The sequence below is a fragment of the Columba livia genome, chromosome 15 (genome assembly GCF_036013475.1).
Source record: "Columba livia isolate bColLiv1 breed racing homer chromosome 15, bColLiv1.pat.W.v2, whole genome shotgun sequence".
Taxonomy (NCBI): domain Eukaryota; kingdom Metazoa; phylum Chordata; class Aves; order Columbiformes; family Columbidae; genus Columba; species Columba livia.
In genome coordinates, this window is record NC_088616.1 from 1,894,378 (window position 1) to 1,918,753 (window position 24,376).

Genomic DNA, 24,376 nt, shown 5'->3' on the forward strand with positions numbered 1-24,376 from the left:
CAACTAAGGCAATATAACAAAGCTCAGAGGACAATTATTCTGTTAATCCACAGCAAGTCAGCAGCAATATCATGACTTGGATTTCAGCTTTTTTTGTGAACAGTCCAACAGTCAATCAATAGATTAACAAAATGAACACATTTCCATTTTCCTATAGGCTGGAACACCTTCACATATACTATATACTATACACCCACCCTATCAAGCTTCCACCACATTCCCCAGCCCCTCCAGAGTGCGTTTCATCTCAATATTCTCCACTTACTTAATAAAAGATTCCATAATGCACTTGCAAACCTCCACTCTCACGCTTTCCTTCTGGAACATATCCAGGAATGGCAGGAATTTCTCCTGAAAGTATTAATACGTAAAAATTAGGTCTTTTACAAACAGCATGCTAAACCAATAAATATTTGGGGTAAGTTTTAGAATCGTAGCTGTTTTAGCTAAAATTATTTTAATCGTTTTTGAAGGCAGTAATTCATCGTGAAGGATCAAAGAGCAGAACAAATGGGAAAGCACTGATGGCTGAAAGGTGCATCAGTTTATTGATTGCAGAGATCCGGAATAAAACACTGAACTGTTTGAATCAAATGTTACAAATTTTTAAAAAATGAATTATATGCTTGAAACAGCTTAAGATCACAACAGATTCCTATGGGAAAAAAGGGAGGATATTAAAACCAATGAAAACAGGCCAGACACCAGCGACCCTTTTGCATGTATCCAGGGCAACTTCTGAAAGTCCAAGACCTTCAAATTTTCTTCAAAGACACAGGTTCAAGTTGTGAAGATACTGAAATACGTTCTGTACCACCTCAAGAATATAGCAAGGGTAAGTTTTTCAGAATTATTTGTGAACAAGTCTTGACCCCAGATCTACAGGGTGAGGTTTGAATTTCAGCTGGTTTCAGTACTGGGACACCTGCCCTGTTCTTCTTTCTGTCCCTCAGCCTCTGATCTCGCCAAGTTTCACTTGGTTTCAGCGCCAAACTTAAGCCCTAAAAGAGCACGTTAAGCAGATATCATAACATAGAAACAGCTACTACACCAACACACACAAATGGTGTTTTATCTTCCATTGATTGTCACCTATGGCATAGCAAGAAACAAACTTGGAGAATCTAACAGCCTAAATATTCAAGTGAGGTGAAATCTCTTGCAGAAGCAGCACAAAGCAGTTCTTCCTAAAAGTGCATTAAACAGTATCACTTACCACTGAAAAAAGCAGAGAGAAGTCATGGATGTAGGTAATAACTTTCTGAATAATTGACTGCAGCTAAAGGAAAAAAAAAAGCAGGGGGGTTATTGTAATACAAGTTGAAAACTAAGACTGCCCACACCAAAGATGATTCTTCTCTGGTTATTCATAGAAAACTGGGCTGGAAGCCACTTCAAGCATCATCATCGGAACGTCTTTCCCCAGTGCACGATCAGCTCCAGCTCTGCTGTTCCAACAGGAGCTGCTCTGAAGACCACCATGGTCCACAGAACTATGAGCAGAGGCTTTATTTGTACCTCAGTTTTTAGAGTTAGGTAGATTTTTTCCACCTTACAGTCTGCATGTCTGCCAGCACTCCAGACTCAAAATATCCCAAATAAACAAAAAACCCTGAAGCGGTTTGTTAAATCGTGTTTTGTAGGCACTTCAGCTACCTTCCAAGTAACCACAAAAACCATCTTCTAGAACCTCTTCCACTAACCCATATCTCACCTGGCGTGCAGGATCAAGAACCGCTCACAATATTACACTGACACCTTATTTTGTGGTTTAATTTGTCTAAACAGCCTGTCATGAGTGCTGGATTTCTCCAGCACGATGCCGCTGTTGATGTAGGCGTTAACTATTGCTGCTTCTAAACACATAAATCATACCGGTTTAGTATTTCTCGGAACTGAAAGATTGATGGAAAAGGAAAAAGAAAGGGAAAGGGAAAAGGGAAAAGGGAAAAGGGAAAAGGGAAAAGGGAAAGGGAAAGGGAAAGGGAAAGGGAAAGGGAAAGGGAAAGGAAAAGGGAAAGGGAAAGGGAAAGGAAAAGGAAAAGGCCCTGTCGGGCCTTGTCTGGATTTGTCAGGCTCTTCTGAGCCGTGTCGATCTCTGTCAAGCCTTGTTGGGCCCTGTTGGGCCTTGTCAGGCTCTGCCGAGCCTTGTCAGGCCCTGCCAGGCTCTGTAGGGACTTGTCAGGCTCTGTCAGGCTCTGTCAAGCCTTTTCAAGCTCTCTCGGGATTTGCCGGGCTCTGTCGAGCCTTGTCGTGCCCTGTCAAGCTCTGTCGGGCCTTGCTGGGGTCTGTCGGGCCTTGTCGGGCCCTGTCGGGCTCTGTCAGGCCTTGTCAGGCTCTTTCGGGCTCTGTCAGGCCTTGTCAGGCCCTGTCAAGCTGTGTTGGGCCTTGTCAGGCCCTGTCGAACGCTGAACTGAAAGACTGAAAAAAGCAGGTACAAATCACAGCATTACACTGTTCCCAAAGGCTTGCCAAATTCTAGCCAGTGTTTTAGAGATATTTTATGGTAAGAGACATCAGTAATGTTTAAGAATTAATTTCAGCTAAGAAAACACACATCAGATTTTTACAGATGTGGCAAAGTAAATTCTTTACCTGTGGGTAAGCATCTTCAAATGCTCGATCAGGGGTCATGTGTTTGATGACATCGGCCAAAACTGTACTGACCTCTCGCTTCTGTGCAGCGAAAACATGAGGTTACACAGCACAATCATGAAATCAGCACATAAATCAAGTCACTGAAAACCAACTGGATAATTTATTTCCATTTGCCAAAGCATCGGCCTTCTGCAGAGCTCTATTTAAGCCAGGAACTTTAGCCATAGCTCCAGTAAATCCCTACTTAAACTGGTCCATCTGCCATTAAAATAAAAGGATAAGAAAGACACAGGGCTGGGAAGCGGTGAAGACTCCTTCAAACCTGCATCTTTTGTCCCTGTTTGTCTCTCATGAAAGGAAATACATTTTTTCATTCGCTACTGAAAGCCCACACACTTAAACTGAATAGTCATAGCTTTTCCATTTTTAAAATGAAACTGCCAATATAGTCACTTAGTCTGTATTAGAAAACACACCATGGAAACAAAGTCATTTGCACCTACCGTAAAATGTCTGCATGTGTACTCCACCCACACTTCAGCACAGTTGATGTAATCCTAGAAATACACATCTTATGATTACCAATATTTACAAGATGTTGTAAGTGCACTTGCAAAAATTACACTTAAACGAATTAACTCCTGCGGTGTGATTCACGCACTAATGACAAACCTCAGAAGTTGCTTATGTAGAATTACAATATGCTTCAGTAGAGCTCTCAAAAGCTCATATAAAGATATTACTAGGTATCATATTTTTTGGCAACTGCATGTATCTAGAAAAGCTAAGCTAAGCGTATGCTTACTGAACAACTGGCTACAATTCTGCGCTAAACACAGAATCAGTAGTGAAACAGAACAGACAATAATTCACCTGTGGGTTCTTCAGCTTTGTTATAACCTTCCAGGCTTCATTTAATATTTGAAGGCGATCATTTTCAGGAGGATCAGCCAGTGCCAAGTTTAATCCCAACGAGCAAAAGAGGAGATGCTGAAAGTTATGGACAAATTGTAAATTAAAAGCAGAAGATGCATGTTCTGCTCTAGCCAGGACACTATGCAGAAAGGTTTTTTTGATCAAACCACCTTTTATTTAAATGATGTGCAAGTTACAAAGGTGACTAAGAGTATAAAGAACTCTACCAGACAAGGAACAGGAGTTGTTACAAATCGGGTACAAAAAAGTTACCTTGGGGAATCCAGATTCATCGCACTCTTTAATCATGCCAATGAAGTCCATCGATCTCGCAGCAATAAACTCTGCTCTGAACGCCGACATCACTGAATTCAACAGCAAAGCGCTACGAGAAACAGAGCACAGGTCAGCATGGAAACCCTGCTGTCCCTTCATCTACATTCATTGGAACTTCTCAGACTAACAACTGTCCAGCATCCATTCTAATTTCTTTTAAAAGGACTAAAAGGAAGAAAAAACCCTCAGAGATCGAGCTTGCATGGATGAGGGGTAATAGTGCATGAGCAAACCAAGATAACATGAAGCCAACAGATAAGGAAAAGGTAGGCCAGGCTGCAGAACACTGTTTTGAAGCCATCATTTTACCAGAAGTTTATTAGAAAGATCAGATAAACCAGCAGACAGACCCACTCTCTCTTTGTAACTACAGTTCAGAGGATACTTTGGCAGGGCAAATCTCTACTCAAGTTTTACCTCACTGAATTCAAACATATACGCATTGTAATAGTCAGATTTCCCGCAGCTGCATTGTTAGGTTTAAAATACATCCAACAAGTCATTATCATATGATAACTGGCGATGACACGTTTAGATATTTATGATTAATCATTCAGACCCATATCTGCGTAATAATCAAGCCAAAGTTACCAATGGAAGCACAAACTCATTGTGTCACTGTAAAATATGGAGACGCGGGCTGGCGCTTTTTGCACTGCAATGGCTGCAGCGTGCTTCATGGAACATACTGACATTATTGAAAGATTTATATATATACTGATGCGTCTTGCTTTGTAATATTTTGACAGTCATGAGGAGACATAAAAACACAGAACTCCACTTTAAAAGAAAACTACTGTGCTTTATAGATCCTCTAAACCAGATCATTCAGCTTCTCAATAAAAAAGACATGTCCCCAAAACATTTCTTTAAAAAGAAACCCCTCATTTCATTCGTCATTTTGTCCTTCCTTAAAGAGCGAACAGGCACGAAGAGGAGGCACCTAGCTCATCTTTACAATGAGAAATGCTAAAAGGCGATTGAAAGATAAATTCCACAAAACACATCAACATATACATATCAATACCAACAAACCCACGGAGAACACCTTCTGTGTCTGCACCTTTGGCTTCGGAGCCAAAATGCAGCAACCAAGTTAAATTAATGAACTTTTACTCTACAAGTAACCTAGCATATTTTTCAAATTCACATCTGGAAAAGAGATGTTCGTTAGGATGATTTAGTAAGGTACTGGGAGAGCAAAAGCTACACTATACATCCCAAAAGCGTTTTCAAAAGGGGAGAGAGAACTCTATTACAGGGACCCACGGGTACTCATGACAGACTCATATCTGCAGAGAATTAATGCAATACTTACTTGTTCCCCAATTTTTTGCATCTCTCCATCATCTCAGTGAGCAGAACCTGGAAGAATTATTTTTTCAAATTAGTGAGTAGAGACTCCACAAATATATTCTGCTTTATTTACTGTAGTGAAATCTACTAAAAGCTGTCTTAATTACCTACCCGATCCATCCCAATAATTCTGGTTTATCCTTTATTCATAACACAAGAAAACAACTGTGTAGCACAACATAGAGCACACAGGTGCACCGGCATTTGGATCTTATGGAAGACCCTTCAGCCATGGCGTTTCTCCACAGAACTCCTGTTTGCCAGGCAGGGCAGTTCCTGAACATTACTGAACGCAACAGGCGGCTGAGAGTCAAACAGCCACAGGTTACTCCAGTCATCTTTATGACACAAGAAACTATTGAATTCAGGAAATTGAGGTTAGCTAAAGGACAGCAAAAGCAAACAGGAACACTGCTGATGTATTTGAAGCTGGCTAGCGTGAGCTTTGTAGAAATGAATGTTCTTCCTGCAGAGAAGAGAAACAAGCAGGCGGATCCAGGCTCTTTATAATAATCTCCACACTCAGATAAGTACTGACTGAGGGGTTTTTAACAGGCAAAATTAACCCTTCACCCCAGCGCTTCCTTACCACACTTACTTCAGGAGCACGGTACGCAATGCACTGTAAAATCCAGTCTATAGCAGGAGAATAGAGAGTCAAATACAGAGGGAATTCCACACATTGTACTACCAGCTGATTCTGAACCGTATCCCCGTGAATCTGTTGTAATAAAAGACAAGAACATGTCGCTGTGAAAATTTAATAAGAGCTACGATAAACTGCACACAGTTTGTGTATGAACGGAAACAAGAACAGACAAGATAACAAAGATACAGAGACATTCTGAAGCATTTCTTGCATACTGGGGAACAAATATCAAGCTCATAGCATTTATAATTAAAGTATGGAAACACGCTGAACAGTTTCAGCTTCTCAGAATGTACGTAAAACTTCCCAAACTATATCTGGGTACCGGAACATCCCTAAATCTCGATTCAAGAACTTCAGAGATTTTTAAAAGTACACGGTAGTTTGGTTAATGAGTGTCTTCATGTGATTTTGCAAATAAAACCCCTATTTGCTTACTTGTTTAAATGTTAGAAGAAAGTCAAAGAAATTTTTGTTCAGGCTTTCTTTAAGTTGCGGCGCCACTTCCATCCCAATCTGTAGTAAAAGAAAGAGAAAGATTTTATCTTCATCCATCACCTACAATTCTACTTGAAGACAAAAATGCATTTTCTGACAGAATGAAGCAAGGATCCCAAAGGAAAATATGAATATGACCCCTTAGCACATGCAATTCTTGCTGAGTTCATCACAAAGTTGAAGCATCTCGCATGGTCATCTCTTAATATCACTCTTCTTTATATATCAGTTCCTTTCAAACCATGGGGCCAAAGAGAAATGCACCAACTTGCTCTGTCTCTGATTCCATGTGTTTATTCCCACATTTTACTACACTGTGATTTATACAGATTCCTATACAGGTTTCCTATTCAAGAATTCATATTTTTAAAGATCTATTGCATTATCTTCATGGTGGAAGTATTAATATTGTAATATTGTTGGTAGCTGGAATACAGAAGATTAAATGCTTTCCATTCCAATCAGCTTTCTTAATTTTAAACAAAAATCAGGATTTCAACACCTAGTATTTTATTCCAAGAAAATTTTCACTATTTATTTCAGATGATCATCTTTGTAGACCAAAAGGAGCACGCTAAGATCTTACTACCTAATTGCAATTACTAGATTATTCATCCTAACAGCTCTATCATTATGCATCTCTTTTAGCTGTGACAGGAGCAGTAAAAGGTGGATCGTGCACACAAACTGTTTCCCAAAAAACCTTCAGAAACCTTGCATTATGTAGCAGAAATGACCAGGCCATGACAAAAATGTTGGCATTGCTCTGTTTCTAGACTCAAATGAACTAAGCAGCTCATCTATCAGAGCAAAGCAGAGCTCAGCAATGACTTGGAGATGCAGGAATTCATGTGGACATCCCTGAATAGTGACACCAAAAGCACCCTGGGCAGTACATATCAACACTGACCACACTCATATTTCACAGCTGGTTTCACCCAGGTATTGCTAACTAGCAGCCCTACCATTTTCCAATTACAGGCAAGATCTTTGCCACTCCTTCAAAAATGTATTTCACAAGGTTTTTTTGCCATTGTTGGTGACTTTTGGAATCACTTTAGCGTCTCTTCTTTGGTAAGTTTATCTTGGCTGGGCTGCTGAGGATAAGAACGCAGCCAGAAAACATCCACTGTCCCAACTCTATCGAACGGCTCTGCTGCCACATCCACCCCGGCGGGAGGAGGAGAGAGATCAACACAGGGACAGCGCAGATATAACTGCGAAAAGCAGCACCCAGCAACCGCACACCAGTCCAAACTCTCCTTCCACTGAGGTCCCTCACTTTCTGCCCTTCCTCGTGATGAAAAACTGGCGTAAGCTGCCAAAAATAAAAAAGTGTTTTTACTTATTATGAACACTTAAAGAAAGAATCCCCATTATTAAAACAAAAGAGAAATCTCCCTTTTTTGGTTTGTTAGACGGAATAGACAGGCTGCCGACTACTTCACACAAAACCAGCAGTTAAAAGGAATTTTGCTTTAGTAGCAGAGCAGCAAGTCTCTGATACAGACGTGTCCAAAGGTTGCCTACCCTGCACAGGTATGCTCTGGCATAGACCGCGACCAGTGGATCTCCGATTCCTCTAATCATAGCAGTCAACCGCGGGAGACATTCCGAAATCCCCCTGTTCAAAGGTTTCAGAAATGAAAATGACATTTAACAATTGATAACAGAATTATACCTCCCAGAGATAACTTCAGCTGTAGATTGACAATTGAGCGTGAGTTACAGAATCACCTAACAAAATGTGAAGCACATTAGAACAAGGTTTTATTTCAGAAGTAAAATTTTATGTGAATAGTAACACATAGCCTATATTTCAATGGCAGTATTTGCAGTTAGTGGTTCAGACAGGCAGGTTGGATGTTTGGCTTGTAAAAGACAAGCACAGACACAATCTCCATCTTTTTGCCATAATAATCTCAACAATGATGCTTCTCCCTCCACCATCTGTACCACTGGTTTTTAATTTGAAAACTCCTGATGTCACAATCATACGTGTATTTCACAACTGCAAGCACTATGGTATTCCAGTTTGTACCACAGTTCACCTTGAATTTATTCCATGGCATTCTCACCAGAAGCTCCAAAACCCCTCTGTACTGCTTTTCCTCAGACCTGTTAAGACCCAACCCACCATTAACCATGAACTTGGATGCTCAACTCCTAGAATTAAGTTTCTAAGCCTGCCCACTCACTTGTTTCCCACACTTAACACGTACTCTTACATTTTGGATAGGAACTTATTGCACTTCAGTATTGCCGCTTCCACATAACTAAAATGAAACCAAGTTAAGGAACGAAACTAAGACGCGTGTAATTTCAAACTACAAAACCAAATGTATACACCAAATACACACTGAGCAAACTATTTCAAGGCCTTCTGTAATTAACCTTACTACACTTGGTTGATTTTTAATACTTAAGTACAAGACTTTTGTTGTTTCCCAACTTCTCACACATCAGTTCTGCTTTCTCACTGCCATGCTGCTCAGGGCCAGTCATTCAGCATTCAGTTCAGTAGGAAACACAACTCCAATTTAAAACATACAGTCTGAAACAAAGTCAATATAAGCATCAGGTTGCCGTGGGTTTTACTGAAATAAACATGTTCATTTCTTGACAAGCCTGTGAAACACCTGCAGACACACTCGGAGAGTCTCACTTGACAAGGATACAATCTGGGAATGAGTTCTCTGATGGAAGCAATCTTGAAAAACCAGTTTAAGCACGTTTCTTTAGCCGTATCGTTAACGCAGTCTGGAGAAAAATTATCTGGCGAAAAAAAAACAACAACCCAGAAACAGTTACATTCGTTCTGGAAACAAGTCATTTTCATTCTAGATTTAATGTTATACTCTCTTTCAACACAAAATTAAGCGCATCTTAACAAACACTGGGCAATATGTCTGATTCTCGGGTCTCTCCTGCAGCAGTAAGAGCTGATACAGACAGCGAGGGCAGTGACGAGACCTTCCCTCTTGCATTAAGGAACGTTTCAGAACCAGAAGTCAAGCATTCAAAGCTCATCTCAGAGCTGCTACTTGAACATCTAACCTCTTCTTGAAAGCAGAAACTGTAAAAAAATATATATAAATCTCTAGCAAATGAATACATATAAAAGAGATTTCAGCACTCAGATTCTTTACTTTAAAAGGTTATTATAATTTTTGAAGAATATTATTTAAAACTATATTGCAAGAAGTAGGAAGTATTAAACACTGACAGAACACTTGGTTTTGGATGTTGAACAGCGCAGCTCTGTCCTCGTGAGCTCTGGGACTGCTGGAGTCACCGGCGGCAGGAGAAGGTGCCACCGCGGGTGGCACAGACGGTTCTGAGGCCTGCACTGTGTCGGCTTCACTGCTCCCCTCCCCGGGACATGAGGCAAAACCAGCTCCCCAGATCTGCCCAGGGCTGAGGAAACACAGTTGGGAAGGACGAGTCCCTCTCCTCTCAGTGATGCAGCTACACACGCGGCTTCTGTGAATGTCCGCAGACAAACTCCTTGTGACACAGGCTTAAATACCAGTGCTCTGCTGTTCCTGCCCAGGAGGTGAGAAGATCCTGTTCCACAGGGAGTTTCACATGGAATCCCAGAATGTCAGGGATGGGAAGGGCCCTGGAAAGCTCATCCAGTGCAATCCCCCCATGGAGCAGGAACACCCAGATGAGGTTACACAGGAAGGTGTCCAGGCGGGTTGGAATGTCTGCACAGAAGGAGACTCCACAACCTCCCTGGGCAGCCTGGGCCAGGCTCTGCCACCCTCACCCCAAACAAGTTTCTTCTCAAATTTAAGTGGAACCTCCTGTGTTACAGTTTACACCCATTACCCCTTGTCCTGTCACTGGTTGTCACCAGAAGAGCCTGGCTCCATCCTCCTGACACTCACCCTTTCCATCTTGATCCCCAGGAATGAGTCCCCCCTCAGTCTCCTCTTGTCCAGCTCCAGAGCCCCAGCTCCCTCAGCCTTTCCTCACACGGGAGATGCTCCACTCCCTTCAGCATCTTGGTGGCTGCGCTGGACTCTCTCCAGCAGTTCCCTGTCCTGCTGGAACTGAGGGGCCACAACTGGACACAATATTCCAGGTGTGGTCTCCCCAGGGCAGAGCAGAGGGGCAGGAGAACCTCTCTGACCTACTGACCACCCAGACATGCCCCAGAACCTGACAGGAACTGTCTGCCTCCACAAACCTTTGTGAGAACAGCTTATCAGAGCTGCCACCACCACAGCTATTTTAAGTATTTTCTGTAAGTTTATTTCAAATTTAAATATTTGTTGGCTCAAATCCTCTGGATTTAACCACAGCCGCAGGGTACTGCTGCACTGCCAGCTAAAGTAAGAATGTTTCATATTTCAAGGACATGCACTTAATACACTCTGAAATGCAAGGAAAAGAGCGTATTTCAATGGAATGTTCCGGTGCCTTCCTAAATAAGTACTTCAATATACATTCGTACCATAAATGTCAAACTTTTACATTGTTTTAGAACTCCAACTGAGAAGGGAGCCCAAGTTAAAAAGATTGTACTGACCGGCTGCTCCTTCGTCCAAAATTCTTCCCCATCAACAGTTTCTAATGTAGCAACAAAAACAGCTGTTTACCAAAACCCGAGACTCCCAGCTTTGTCTGTATATGCTGCACAGTTAAAATGTAAACTTGCATAAACACTGTGGTGAAAGCTATAAGCAATGGAGTTTAGTCTGTTAAAACTATACATTACTAGATTTTTTCATAAGGAATAGTGTAGCACGAGTCCTATTAAACCTTTCTCAAATCAGTTTGGACGTGATTTTTTCCAGAAGCACAGTAGAAAGGAACACAAACTTACCCGGCAAAGAGACACGACTGTCCATGCACATTGACAGAATTCTGTCATACACTAGCTTCCCTGTTATAAAAATAAAAAAACAAATAACATTCATAACGAATGAACAAACCGTAAACCACAAGATGTTGATGCAAAGGTTCCCTCTCTAAAATACATTGAAATCAGCTGGAAAACCTGCCCCAAACACTAACAATGTGCTGCCCTCTAGTGAAGCTGCATGTTCAGTGTGAATTCAGCACCTGCCGCGCTATAACCCATTTATTTCTCTGGCTCTGTTCCTCGCACAGCTGGAGCTCCCAGACCCGCTGGGGTCCTGTCCGTGCCAGTTTGCATGTTGTGTTGTCTTCAGCACTTTCAGTAAGTAGGAAAGAGCACAAACACCTGAAAAACAGCTGGATCTGTATCATACCATATCCTGCGAAACATCAAAACACTCTTCGACTTTGAATGCCGCCGTAAATATTTTCCGTAACACAGCAGAAAACTATGAGAATCGCGTGAGGTGGCTGACAATTTCATTTAAAGGATCATTTTAAATTAATTGAAATAGATTTAAAAATTCAGTGAACTACATTTTGATCACTTCATAGTCCCTATTCAGCTAAAAAACCCTTGTATTCTTCAAACATAAACAGAATGAAATATTGAGCCAAGAGGCTGCCAACCCCAAAATATTTCCACAATAATGAGTGTGTTTTAAACTTCGAAATGCAGATATCATGATTTTCCCAAGGTTTTGTTCTAGATATTCACTAATACATAAAGCATAGACCTACAAAATGAAATATTTTTACTTTAAAGACTTCACTCATGAGAGTTATTGAAAAACTACGTATCACATTTATACTACTGGTGTCCAAATGGTCATGTTGGAAATACTCTATGTTAGAACTGAGAGTCATTTGAGCACTTTTCAGACAAATGTGATGTTTTCTACATTACAAAAAATTAATTTTGTCTTATTAAATATCGTGTAGTGAGTCTAGGACATGAGGTACTTACCAAAAGTATCAAGGATATCTGTAATTAAAACAAATTTACTTGGATAAAACTGGATTACTGTTGTGTCTGAAAGCAGCTTAGAACACTGGAAGAAAAAACAAAAAACATTTTGAGAGGAGAATGCAAGTTTGTGGTTTTACTCCAGACAGACTGGAACAGGTGGAAATAACCAACACAGACTATCCAGCAAAAAACGCCAAAGAATCTCCACATTACACACCATGGTACTCTCTAGATTGTTGAGGTTATGGTTCATTTCCAGCAGAGCCGGTCACAGATCTGTATTTTTGTTGCACAAGTTAATCTGCAATGTGGAATTTCAGCTGACCATGCAGATCACAGAATCACAGAATGGACTGGGTTGGAAAAGACCTCAGAGCTCATCCAGTCCAACCCTTGGTCCAACTCCAGTCCATTCACTAGATCATGGCACTAAGTGCCATGTCCAATCTCAGTTTAAAAACCTCCAGGGCCGGTGAGTCCAGCACCTCCCTGGGCAGCCATTCCAATGCCTGACCACTCTCTCTGCAAAGAATTGCTTTCTCATCTCCAGCCTCAATTTCCCCTGGCAGAGTTGAAGCCCATGGCCCCTTGTCCTATTGCTGATACCTGGGAGAAGAGCCCAATCCCCACCTGGCTAGAACTGCCCTTCAGGTAGTTCTAGAGAGTGCTGAGCTCAGCTCTAAGCCTCCTCTTCTCCAGACTAAACAAGCCCAGATCTGTGCATTTGTTCAGACAACACCAATTCTCTCGCAGCAGAAGCACAAAAAGGCGCTTCTTTTCTACACCAACTTTCCAAAGGGCATTTTTCAGTCTCTTGCCATGTCTCTGAGCATCTGTATCAAACCCAAAATGTGATGTAGACTAAAATAAGAAAGAATTTAAAAAGTTGAGCTGGTGAGCTCTCCACCAGGCCTTTGCAGCTCACAGAACCACTCAAACGTTTGGGAAGAAGCTGCCCCATCATGTCCCACCAGCACCCAGTGTGACCACCCACCAACACATTTGAAAACACGTTGGCCCACTTAGCTCCAGTATCACTGAATTCAAAGTCCAGGTAGTAAACACGTCCATTTATGATATGCATTCAAAATACACGCTGAGGAATGAAGACATTTTTAAGACATTTAATTAAGTTATACTTTGTTTTCCAAGATGGTGCAAAAACCATGGGCTGAACTGAAGGCAAAAATTTTGATGGGAGTTTATTCACAAAAAAATCAACTCCCACCTGAAGAAAACAGGCAGAGGAGTGACTGGGAGAAAAATCCACATCCTCCCTGAGCCAAACACAGCCCTTGAGCACAAGTCTTCTCCAGTCTCTATCTGAAGACTGACGAGTACAGTGTTCACAGAACCCCAGAGTGTCAGGGGTTGAAGGGCCCTGGAAAGCTCACCCAGTGCAATCCCCCCATGGAGCAGGAACACCCAGATGAGGTTACACAGGAAGGTGTCCAGGCGGGTTGGAATGTCTGCACAGAAGGAGACTCCACAACCTCCCTGGGCAGCCTGGGCCAGGCTCTGCCACCCTCACCAGGAACAAGTTTCTTCTTCTCTGTGGCCTCTGTCCCTGCTCTCTTTCATCAGCAAACAGCGCTTCAATCTTGATGGAATAAAGTTTTCATGACATTCCAAAAATGCAGGAAGGAATCTGATACCCCACAAGCCCACTTTGTTCAAGCAAGAAAATCGTAACATTTGAACGTGCTTAAACGAGGGGCATGCTCAGGCTTTTTGCTTTATTGCTAAGACAAGAGCATGCACGACCAAACTTCCAACCAAAGCAGACTCTTCCCTACTTACGGTAAGTCAGTCACCTTCAAATAAAGGTAATTTAGGAGCTGTTCAGGGCCTACACATCCTACCAACGCTTAATTACCACCCTTATTAGAGCTCACATACATAATCACCTTACTGCAGCTTACTCTAAGCTTGCTTAGCTTCTTCCATTTTGATGAGTAAAGTCGCTTGCAAAAAAGGCACGTGAGGAATTCACGTGCTATTAATTCAGGCCATGCCTTAATGACTGGAACTCTCTGGCACTTCAGCCCCTGTAAAACTCCTGCACAGAGCATGATAGCCGTGACAGCTGCATCCCCAGGTGCCAACTTGTGCCTTTGGTTTTTGTAATTACATCTTGGGTCACTTTCATCATTAGTTCTTAAGATAATTCTAGCGTTCAAATGATACAATACATACATCATCACAGCTTGTTGCCATGAAACCTGCTCAGTTCTTAAAATGGTGTTATTTACTAGGAAGAACCACAACAAGAAAAGTTCAGTCAGGTTTCTACCCTCTCTTGCTTTATAAGTATAGAATTATTATTATTAGCTACTTATAGTCTTCTTTATGCATTTTTTAATTCATGTTAATTACCCAAACACCCATTTAACTCTTTTCAATTAGTGATGAGCATCTGCAGCACGAAGTTTAAGTGCAAAGGGAACACCACATAGACAATACTTTAAGAGAGACAAAAATAGGCACTTTTTATACCACCTTCCTATAAGGAAGCACTGAATCCCTTCTTAGAAGCTTCATTATTTCACAATAACTGTGAAACCATTTGTAAGAGAACATATGAAGGTATTAGTGCATAGATTATCACTGCGTATCAGACACTATATATACACACATATTAATGCATTGTAAATACAGTATGTCCATATCCCTTTTCTTCTCATCCAAAGACTTTTAATGTTGTATTCTCTTTCACTAAAATATTCACACTTCATAATGCTACAGATGGATTTTTCTTTAAATAATAGTGCTGATTTCATAGTATTACAATAGAACATTAGTCACCCTGGGTCACGTATAATTTTGTTAGATCATTTATGTTTATTTCCTTTATTGTCTTTACCACAATTTAAGCTGAAATGACTGCAGTTTTCACAAGAGTATCCAGCATGACAAAGAAAAAACAAATCCTGACTTTCTATAACCCCACTGATGGCTATTAGCATTACATCAGTTCTAGAGCTCTGAAGGATGTGATTATCTCCTCTGGCCATTCTGCACCGCCAAGCCAAACAAAAGAGCACCCAATTGCCCTATTTCCCCTGCACCCCACAGGCAAGTTTAAAAACACAAAACCCACATACACATGCTTCAAATCATCCCCAGTTGTTTCCTGTAGCTTGCGAGGGTCCTAAATCAGATTATTCAATAGTCAGTCTGGATGGGGAAAATATGATGTTCAAAAAGTCATTCTGGTATTATTTGGGGTGGGGGGCAAGCGGCTAGAAGGGAAAGGAGAGGGAAGGAAAGCACTGATATCACTGTGTGTTATTTATTCTAACTACCCCTAACGAGGTAAAATTCCCACATCTGTCATCTGGCCACTCTCTTTAATGAGAATTCCATCCCACATGCCCTAGTCAAAATCGATACATAACTACCGAGTTGAAAGTCCAACTGTTGTCAGACATCATAAAACTCTGAAAGAAATGTGTTTCAGTGAAGAACAGATGAAAATAATTGGAAAATAATAGAAACCATTCGTTCCCCAACAAAGCAATCGGACAAGCTGCACCACCAAACTCGCCGGTTCCGTACAAAAACGTACAACTGACCTGGATGACTATTTTCAGAGCTTTCACCTTCTGATCAGAGGACCAAGCATCCTTTAAAGACTGGTTCAGTTCTTCAATTCGGTTCACGTAATCCTGCTGAGTCAAATTCAACAGCTCCTTTTGTGAGCCCTGGCAAGAAAACACAAGCCTATTAAGACCAGAGGGAGGGAAGGAAGGAGCGTGTCATTATTATAGAGCCAAATCGCTCCAGGGGAAGAAGAAACCCGACAAAACCTACTACGGAATTCCCTAATTCTCCCCTTCTCACCTTTTGGGGATCAATATGGCAGGTGTTTGGCACAGGAGTGTGTCACAGCTGCCTTGGTTTTCAAGAGACATGCTGGTTGTCTGTGAAGTCAGAAATGCCGGACTATTTCAGCAGAATCTACTCGGGTATCATTAGTGCACTAACGCTGTCACGGAGGCCCCCCGAGGTTAGTTAAAGAGACAACAGGGTCCATTAAACCGGTGAGAAACAGGGTTTAGCACTCCAAAAGTGACTTGAATACAGGTTCGGATATCAGTTGAGGAAAATTACGAAGGGGCAGCAACTAATACAACAGGAGTTCCCCAGAGTGCATGCACGTGGCTCCACCAGAACAATGCCGGAGCCGCCCCTGAGTCCGGGCAGAGTCCACACCTGCCTGAACACGGTGTGGGGTTATTGTAAAGGGACACACGTACTCGTACTGAGTACGGAAAGTGTACACTCGCCATCCTGCGAGGGGAAATTTATAATACACTCGCAATCTTGCGAGGAGAAATACACGTGCAAATGTGCACAGAATATTACACGAGCTTATGTGGAAGCACGGGAGGAAAATACACCCACGATTCTGCGAGGATTAATTTGTACACGTGCTGGTATTGAGCACGGAAAGTACGCGTGCAAACGTGCACGGAAAGTATAAATACACGTGCAAATGTGCACGGAAAGTATCAATACACGTGCAAACGTGCACGGAAAGCAGATACACTCGCAATCCCGCGAGGGTTACTTTTCCTCACAGCCGCGGCGGCAAGGCAAGCGGAGTCTCCGTCCCGGGGGGGCAGTGGCTCCTGGCGGCAGCGGCTCAGCTCGTGCTCCACGAGATCCGCACAAGGGGCGGAATCTCGACGGGAATCCCGTTTTCATAGCCCGATCAGATCTGACTGTGGGCATTCCAGAAGCTTCTCTGCACCCCCACACTGGCTGTGGGTGCCCCTGGCGCTTCCAAACATCCCCCACACTGGCCCGGGCACCCAGCGGCTCCCTGGTGCCTCTGCGCTCCCTTCTCCTGTCTCTTAACGGCCCTGGCCAGGGGCTCTGGGGCCAAACAAAAGCAGCTGTCAGGCTCAAGCAGCAGAGAGAGGGAGATGTGTCTGCTCCTTCCATAGCGGAGGAGGGAGGGGGAGAGAGGGGCGTTTGCATTCCACCACAAACGCTATACATGAGCAGATTAGTACCTATGCAGGAGCAGCATCAGAACGAAACGTTTTGCCAGCAAATTTGTTGACAGCAAGAAATACTTGGCTGCGTTTCGCCCTCAGTAAGAAAATCAAACTATATTCATTTCGTGCTCAGTACCAGAGCATTCCTGTGACGTGTCTTCACAAAGATCTCACAGACCTTATAAAAGATTACATGTAAAAAATAAACTAGTCAAACACTGAAAACAGAAATAATTGTTTAAGCTTTAGAACCAAAGTGACACAAGAAGAAAGTGACTAAAAATGTGTTTAGAAAAATCAGGAGGTGGTTCTGGAATAGTCTTCAGTAGAAGTACGAGTGACATGAAAAACTACCTTCAGGACCAGTTTTGATGAGTTTATTAATCTGCATTATAGAGCAGATTTTGTAATATCTGAGAGTCTAGAAGCAACCATCACTACAAGCAATCGCAGATGAAGAGAGAAAATGCAAATGCAATTACAGTTTCACAAAAAGTTACATGTTTTCTTATGATAAAGTGTCCTAACAGAATCCAATCCTTTATTGTGACATCCTGCCTTGAGAACTGTGCTGGCTCAGGCAACCTGAACTCAGTTAAGAGGCAGGGGTTTCAAAACAACATGACCCAAACCAATTCTAGAAGTACAAGACAGGTTCGGGTTTTAGGAAAGTACGTTACGACACAACTCATCTTTGCACAGTAAATACTGCAGGTTGAGAGAGAACTTGAGTACTCAGTATTTCTATCAAACACCTAAGTGTTAACTGTAATGAAGCTCAGGTGGACAGTACGCAGCTTCTGCAATGGGGGCAAAGAAAATTATCAGATATTAAGATTATCAGGCTCCCTAAAGTTTTATAGCAGCTGCAGAGCCTACACAGCACCAAGGCACATCAACACTGGTAGAGCAGGTGAATTTTTGAATCACAGTTTCTAGCGCTACAAAAATATTAATCTGCCTGAATTCTATAATAAAAAGGATTGGAATTGCTAGAGAAGTCCCATGGAAAGTATACATTTATCTAAATGCTACATAAGCACGTACAGAATCATGACCTTCCTAAAAGGTTTCATAAAAGATTTTTATTTCACGTATTTATTTTGCTTTTAAAATGATAATGTAATTGGAGCAGAAAACTTTCTCACCTCTTCCAGATCGTCCAGCTCTTCTAACCTTGTCCTCACTTTTTCAGAAACTGCTGAACCAGTAGTTGCAGCTTTTCCTGTAAAGAATTCCATGTTGAGTTTCTTTAACATTTAAGCACTCGGATTTCTAAAGGGCAACAAACCCAAAGAAGCTTGACAGACTCAGAGAGCTCGTCAGCTGCCAGGACAGAAGCACTTTGATTCATTTGGTGACTATTCCTGAAGATACGTGTTTAAATGCACCTACAGTTCATTCACTTTGTATAGAAAATTACAACTAAGCAAAACTGAATAGAAATGGATATTCTTGCAAGTTTTGCTGGTAAGGAAAGAACCACTGGATGGAACCATAGGACAATTAAAGTTAGAAAAGCCCTCCAGAGGTCTGTGTCCAACTCTCCTCCTCAAAGCAGATCCAAGCTGGAAGTTACAAGAGCTTGTACAGGGCTATATCCCATCAATTTAACAGTATCTAAGGACAGAAATGTCACGCTCTCCCTGGACATCCTGCTTCAGTGCTTGACCATTCTCATTCCAAAAAAGTTTTTGCAGAAGCTGAAATGCTGCATGTTTAGTCACATATAAAAATTCTGGTTTACTGTGCAATCAGCTATAACTATTAGCCCAGATTTGCTTTGCTAGAAAACACGATAAAATATTTCGCATTTGGTTCTTTTTTGAACAGTCGGCACGCAGTTGAAATAATTCCACTTTCATGTAAAGAGAATAACTGAACAAGTTCCCAAGGGCCTTGTTTGCTTTCCCTTGCAGCAAGCACAAGAGTTGATAAACACGATCCTCAAAACACCATTGCTCACTGCAAACGGAAAAAGGCTTCAGGCTCCACTGGAAGGCACTGAATTCCATTTCCTTCCACAATACGCAATCGCAAATTCATCAGCCTACAGGAATACAAGACAAGGTGGCTGGAGGGTTTGTTTTCAATAATTATTTGAAGTAAAAATCTGGCAGAAGTCTTATTCACAAAAAAACATACATCCAAGCATATCTCAGAATGGGGAAGCCAGGAAAACACATTGCAACTGTTCCTGACCACAAACCTGTCGCTGCACCCGACCTCAAGCAAAATCTGTCACTGTTAAAGAAACTGCTCACCTTTTTCAGATCCCATGTACAGATTCTGTGAAGAAACAGCAAAAGAAGACCTTTAGAAAGCCTCCAAGAATGCACAGGGTAATCACACTGCTAATTACACCTTTAATCATTTACAAAATAGACATAAGAGCAGAAGTTATTTGTATTGTTACAAAAAGACAAAGTGATGGTTTCTATGAATCAACAGAATTTGGACTTGGTTCCAAAACAATAATTATAAGTGAGAGCGTGAGGCACAGCCTTCTGCAACATTAAACCTGAAATTTAGAGGAGCAGTATTTACTTATTGTGTAATTACAAAACAGCAACCTCCAAAATCCATTAAGTATCTAGTCTAAATACATAAAACTAGAGAAGCCGCCACTTACAATAGAGAGCTTCTCTGTTGTTGTGTATCTCGCGAGGATTTCACCACGTTTGTTTGACCACGGTTCAAAGTCACTTCCCACTGCTGAGCTATCATCTTTGTCCCGTTTCTTTCGGGTACCATCCTACGAGGAGAAAACAGTCAAAAGCTAAATACAAATCTGGAAAAAAAAGAGGCGGCTGATAAAGGTCAACTTCACGTTCCAAGCGCTAGCTGATCCTTTCCAAAGTTACAACACTTTTTAAAAATCATATTTAAATATGTCAACATAAACCACATAAAAATAAGTAAATTAAAAAGAATACATAATTCCATTAATGCAGTATATTTCCTATTTGTATTAACCTCCTAACTGGTCAGACAAATATATCTTATTCAGGGCTGGCTTTGTGGTTCTGGGGTTTTGGGGGGGTTGTTTTCTTTGGTTGGTTGGTGGTTCTTCTGGTGTTGGTTTGTTTTATTATGATTTAGTTGAGCAAACTGCCCCCAGCGTTACCGTGGTAGCAGCAGTAGTCACAGGATCTGCAGCTGCTGCAAATAATGACAAAGGGTCGGTACCATCCAATACACTGCTCAGTGGATCCATCACCGAACTGGAGGAAGAGGAGGAGGTAGATGAAGTACTTCCTTTCCGGTTCATTTTCTTGGTCTTGGACTCAGTAACCTGAAAGAAAAGTTCAAAACTATTAAACAAAAAGGCCTTCTCTTCCCCCTATTTTCTTTAGTAAATCTTCGAAGTATGTGCTACATAAATCGTGCTGCTGCAATGAAAGCAAGAACCAACCAACCAAACTCTTTTTTGCTTCCAAATCTAGGTCTACAGAACTATAAGAATTTCTTTTTAGCACCCTCATCTATTTTATTGTTTCTCTTCTCCAACCTCTTTCTTGCTATTTGGTCTCCTCTGCCAGACTCATCTTCACTTTTCTTGTCCGATACTGGAGCCTGTGCCATCAAACCCGCTCTTGGGGCCTCTGTCTCATCTCCCCGCTGCTCATTTATCATTCATTAGTGTTCGACGCTCATCTCTCCGAGCCTGGATTCTTTTTGTACAACCACGTTTTTAAAAGCCTCTCATACATTAAAGAAACTATAAATGTTTTAAAGCATACAGCTGACTGGAAGTTAACCCAAACCCAAATCTTACATCAAGCAATTACGTAGGTTATTTGTAATGCAACTATTTGATTTTAAACGTATCCATTATTCAACATTTAATGCAATAAAAAAACCCCACAAGTTGGACTGCTATTTTTGTCAGAAGGAGACTGTTCTTGACACATAACAGCACCAGCAAATTTCTGTAAAGGAGAAACAGAATAAAACTTGATGCCTCTAAAATAAGAGGCCACCAACATAGAAAGTAACTTCACTGGTATCACCACGAGCTTCAAAGCTCCTTTTAATTTTAAAGGAACAGAAGTAAAAAGAGAAACAAAGTCAGTTTTAATCCACGTTCATTTTCCAAAAGCTCAAAAAGAAACTCACTGTAATGGGTTTTAGTGGATGGTAATCGCCAAAATCCAAGGGTACAGCTTCCAGCTTGCACACTTCAGCTTCCAAAACATAGTTTCTGGATCTCGCGTGCCTTCAATAGCAAGAGTAAAGGGAAAGTCTATATGCATATAAATAATAACGTACTTATGATCAGAGAAACATATCCTATGTCTATATAGATGCAAGCATATTTGCACAAAGAAATACACATTGAAGAATAAGTCAATGCAAAGATCAAAACTTCTCTGCAACTAAAAGTGAAGAAATTTGACAGTCAGCCGTTCGGCTGCATTCTGTCCCTAGAGCTGGATTGTCCGCCCTTCCATCGGACACCACCGGGACAGCTTAACCCAGCATCCGTGTGTGTGCTGGACATTATCAAACACCTCTTTGAAAGTGGAGACTCAGAGTGGAGCAAAACTATAAATATGAAAACACGAGGGAAGAAATCAAAGCGATCGCGCACGGGTGCAATGAGGGACCGCACGGATTAACTCGTGTCGCTGCGAGCTCTTCCCTGAGAGATCTACTGCCGTCTGCTCACTGTGCGCACAATAAAACTTGCAAAAGTGAAATTATAAGAAGAAAATCTATCAGTGCTCATATGCCTGAACTGTGGATAAGTCCTTGTAGAAAAGCCTTGCCTCACCAATTAAATATGGCATTAAGTGAAACAAATCACAAAAATGTGTGTATTTCAGGTTTTATTTTTAATCTGATATTAAGAGAGAACTGTAAGAATGATGGACTCCAACTCTAATCAAAAAAAAAGACTTCATTCCAGAAAAGAGCATAATAAAACTGTTTGAGTAAAACAACGTTGCCACTATGAATGAACAGGAACATACACTAATTTGTCCATCACAGTTCAAGGATGCTGCTCGTCTACAAAACCATTCATCCTGGTTTTAACTGCTCAAATATAGATACAAATTCCTCTTTTAAAGACTTTAAAGCACATTTGACAAGGTAGGAAGGCCAAAAGAGGGGAATTAAAATTTTCCTAAGTAGCATCGGATGACAAATTTCAAGAGACTCAAGAGTTACAAACGCTTTATGTCTCTGACAACACATCAATACATGAAATTAATCCCTTTTAACTGTATGGAGTGGTAGGCATGGTTAAACAGGAACATGTCTGAGACGTGCAGAGCAGGTAAATGTTCTCCTGGTTCACCCAGGATCCCGAGAACGTTTATAGCACCCACCAAGGCCCCAGCTGAAGGAGAAAAACCCGTGGGTACAGAAAGGTTTCTTTAATCGGACTCCTAATGAAAACAAACAGCATATGAGACACATCTTTCCCACATAAACTAACCCAAACTAATTCCACTCCTACTCAGAAACTTAACTCATTAGTAAGAATTCAGCAGTGCCAAGCAGCCAGCTCTCCTATAGATCGTACATCCCCCCAAAAACAAGGTTCATTAAAAAAAAATATTAAGAATAAGTCTTATTTACAGCTGTGCTACTCCAAGAAGCAGCTTTGACATTTAATGAGACACAGCAGAGCAAGAGTCCAGTGAAATCCATCTGCTTATTCCTTTTGTTTTCTCGATCTCCAGCTCCTTTCCTTTATACACGAATAGTCTCTTTAATCTACTGCTGTCCCCCAATTCAACGATTCTCCTTGCTCACTTGCTTCATGGGTTAGGTAGCATCTGGATGAAAAATCTTTCAAACTCCTTCTGGCCACCTGATTTTAACATTTCTCTTACTCTCCTACAGTTCTGTCAGTATTTCCCTACATCCCTTCACAGCTCTTTCCACACCAAGTCGTCCCTGGCACAGCGCTCCAGCCAAACTCAGCCCTTCTCCAGGGCAAGTACGCACATCAAATACACACGTGGGGATGAAGAAGAGCTGTGCACCCTGCAAATGCATCTTTTAAAAGTACACCTACAATGTGGCTATGCAAGGGATAAGTCAGCTTGTAACACAGCTGATACAGGGACAAGTTCAAGCGCTCTCTGTTGTTCTGTTCCGCTCGCTCTGCAGGGACAGATGTGACAGATGTGACATCCCCTGCTCAGCAGCAGCACCTTCCAAGAGGAACAGAAATAAGCCTCAGGCCAAGCCAGGGCTTCACCATTCATGCAAGGGACGCTCCTGCCTGCAGGTGCCACTTTAACAGCAGAATTCCATAGGAAACTATCATCTTGCCAATACTCAGGCAGGATCGCTCAGCAAAGCAGATTTCCTTGATGATTTTGCAAAACCGGGTGTCCTGCCTAACAGCAAGCACACGGAACAGGGCAAAAGCCCCTGCTTATATCATCCTAATCCTGGCCGCAAATTCCCTGCCCTGCTCCGCATTGGTTGGGACGGGACTCACAGAGCACCCGACGCTTCCCAGAGGTCCTGCCTCAGTTTACCTCTCTCACGACTCCAACTCTAACAATGCTTCCCTTATGTATGATTTCCGTTTTAGGTCTGGTTTCTTGGCTCTCTGGCTAACCCTCCCCCCAGCTTAACTTCTAACCACAGGAATCAGTTTGCATTCCGCGATTAGTGCAAACAGGCTTCGTTTCCCATTCAAGGTCTGATAGCTGATGGCCCTCAGTCCCCCCGGCTGGGGTCAGGCCTCAGATCCACAGCTGGGAAAACAACATTCCTCCTTCAATGGCTCCGTACAACTTCCACCTTTTCCCACACACGAGCATCGCTGCCGTTGCCATCACTCTGTGCCTCTTTATTTCTCCAAGGCCACTTCTACATCAGTAGCACCAGGTTATTTATTAGACTGCTATCTCACTGCTGCCTCCCATAAAAATTCATTGTCAGCATCCCTACCACGCTGCTTTGTGGCTGCAGTCCTCAGGTTTTCATTAGATTTTGGTACTGCTTGAAATTCAGAAGTTGCAGCCACGTTTATTCCCGTCTGTGCCTGCAAAGTCACTGACCACGTTTGGGGATTCCATTGAAATCGCTGCACTTGAAGTATCAACAGTTCCAACAGGCAACTAATGAGCCATTTTGCACACTCGGATTTCCTTAGCTACATAAATTCAAGTTTTAAAGTATTTCATACCTGAGTTAATTTCTTCTAAA

The 24,376-nt window shown here is 41.8% G+C and overlaps 1 protein-coding gene across 9 annotated transcripts in view; it reads right to left on the reverse strand.

Annotated features, from left to right (window-relative positions):
* The window catches only part of VPS35L (VPS35 endosomal protein sorting factor like), a 55,339-nt gene that overhangs the window by 29,309 nt on the left and 1,654 nt on the right, over window positions 1-24,376 (reverse strand). For 2 of the 9 annotated variants that reach the window (XM_065030667.1, XM_065030670.1), the window contains exons 2-20: window positions 21,317-21,416; window positions 20,325-20,492; window positions 19,830-19,952; window positions 18,346-18,447; window positions 15,767-15,895; window positions 12,189-12,273; window positions 11,187-11,246; window positions 9,031-9,127; window positions 8,581-8,628; window positions 7,883-7,976; window positions 6,293-6,370; window positions 5,804-5,926; window positions 5,168-5,214; window positions 3,787-3,898; window positions 3,472-3,588; window positions 3,102-3,155; window positions 2,596-2,676; window positions 1,217-1,279; window positions 266-351 (exon numbers count right to left, since the gene is read on the reverse strand). In XM_065030667.1, the coding sequence (XP_064886739.1) occupies window positions 266-351; window positions 1,217-1,279; window positions 2,596-2,676; window positions 3,102-3,155; window positions 3,472-3,588; window positions 3,787-3,898; window positions 5,168-5,214; window positions 5,804-5,926; window positions 6,293-6,370; window positions 7,883-7,976; window positions 8,581-8,628; window positions 9,031-9,127; window positions 11,187-11,246; window positions 12,189-12,273; window positions 15,767-15,895; window positions 18,346-18,447; window positions 19,830-19,952; window positions 20,325-20,492; window positions 21,317-21,416 (1,767 nt within the window). Of the gene's footprint in view, window positions 1-265; window positions 352-1,216; window positions 1,280-2,595; window positions 2,677-3,101; window positions 3,156-3,471; window positions 3,589-3,786; window positions 3,899-5,167; window positions 5,215-5,794; window positions 5,927-6,292; window positions 6,371-7,882; window positions 7,977-8,580; window positions 8,629-9,030; window positions 9,128-11,186; window positions 11,247-12,188; window positions 12,274-15,766; window positions 15,896-18,345; window positions 18,448-19,461; window positions 19,487-19,829; window positions 19,953-20,324; window positions 20,493-21,316; window positions 21,417-22,533; window positions 22,713-24,376 lie in introns of those variants that run through there. The other 7 variants (XM_065030661.1, XM_065030662.1, XM_065030668.1 and 4 more) reach the window with 7 other exon arrangements.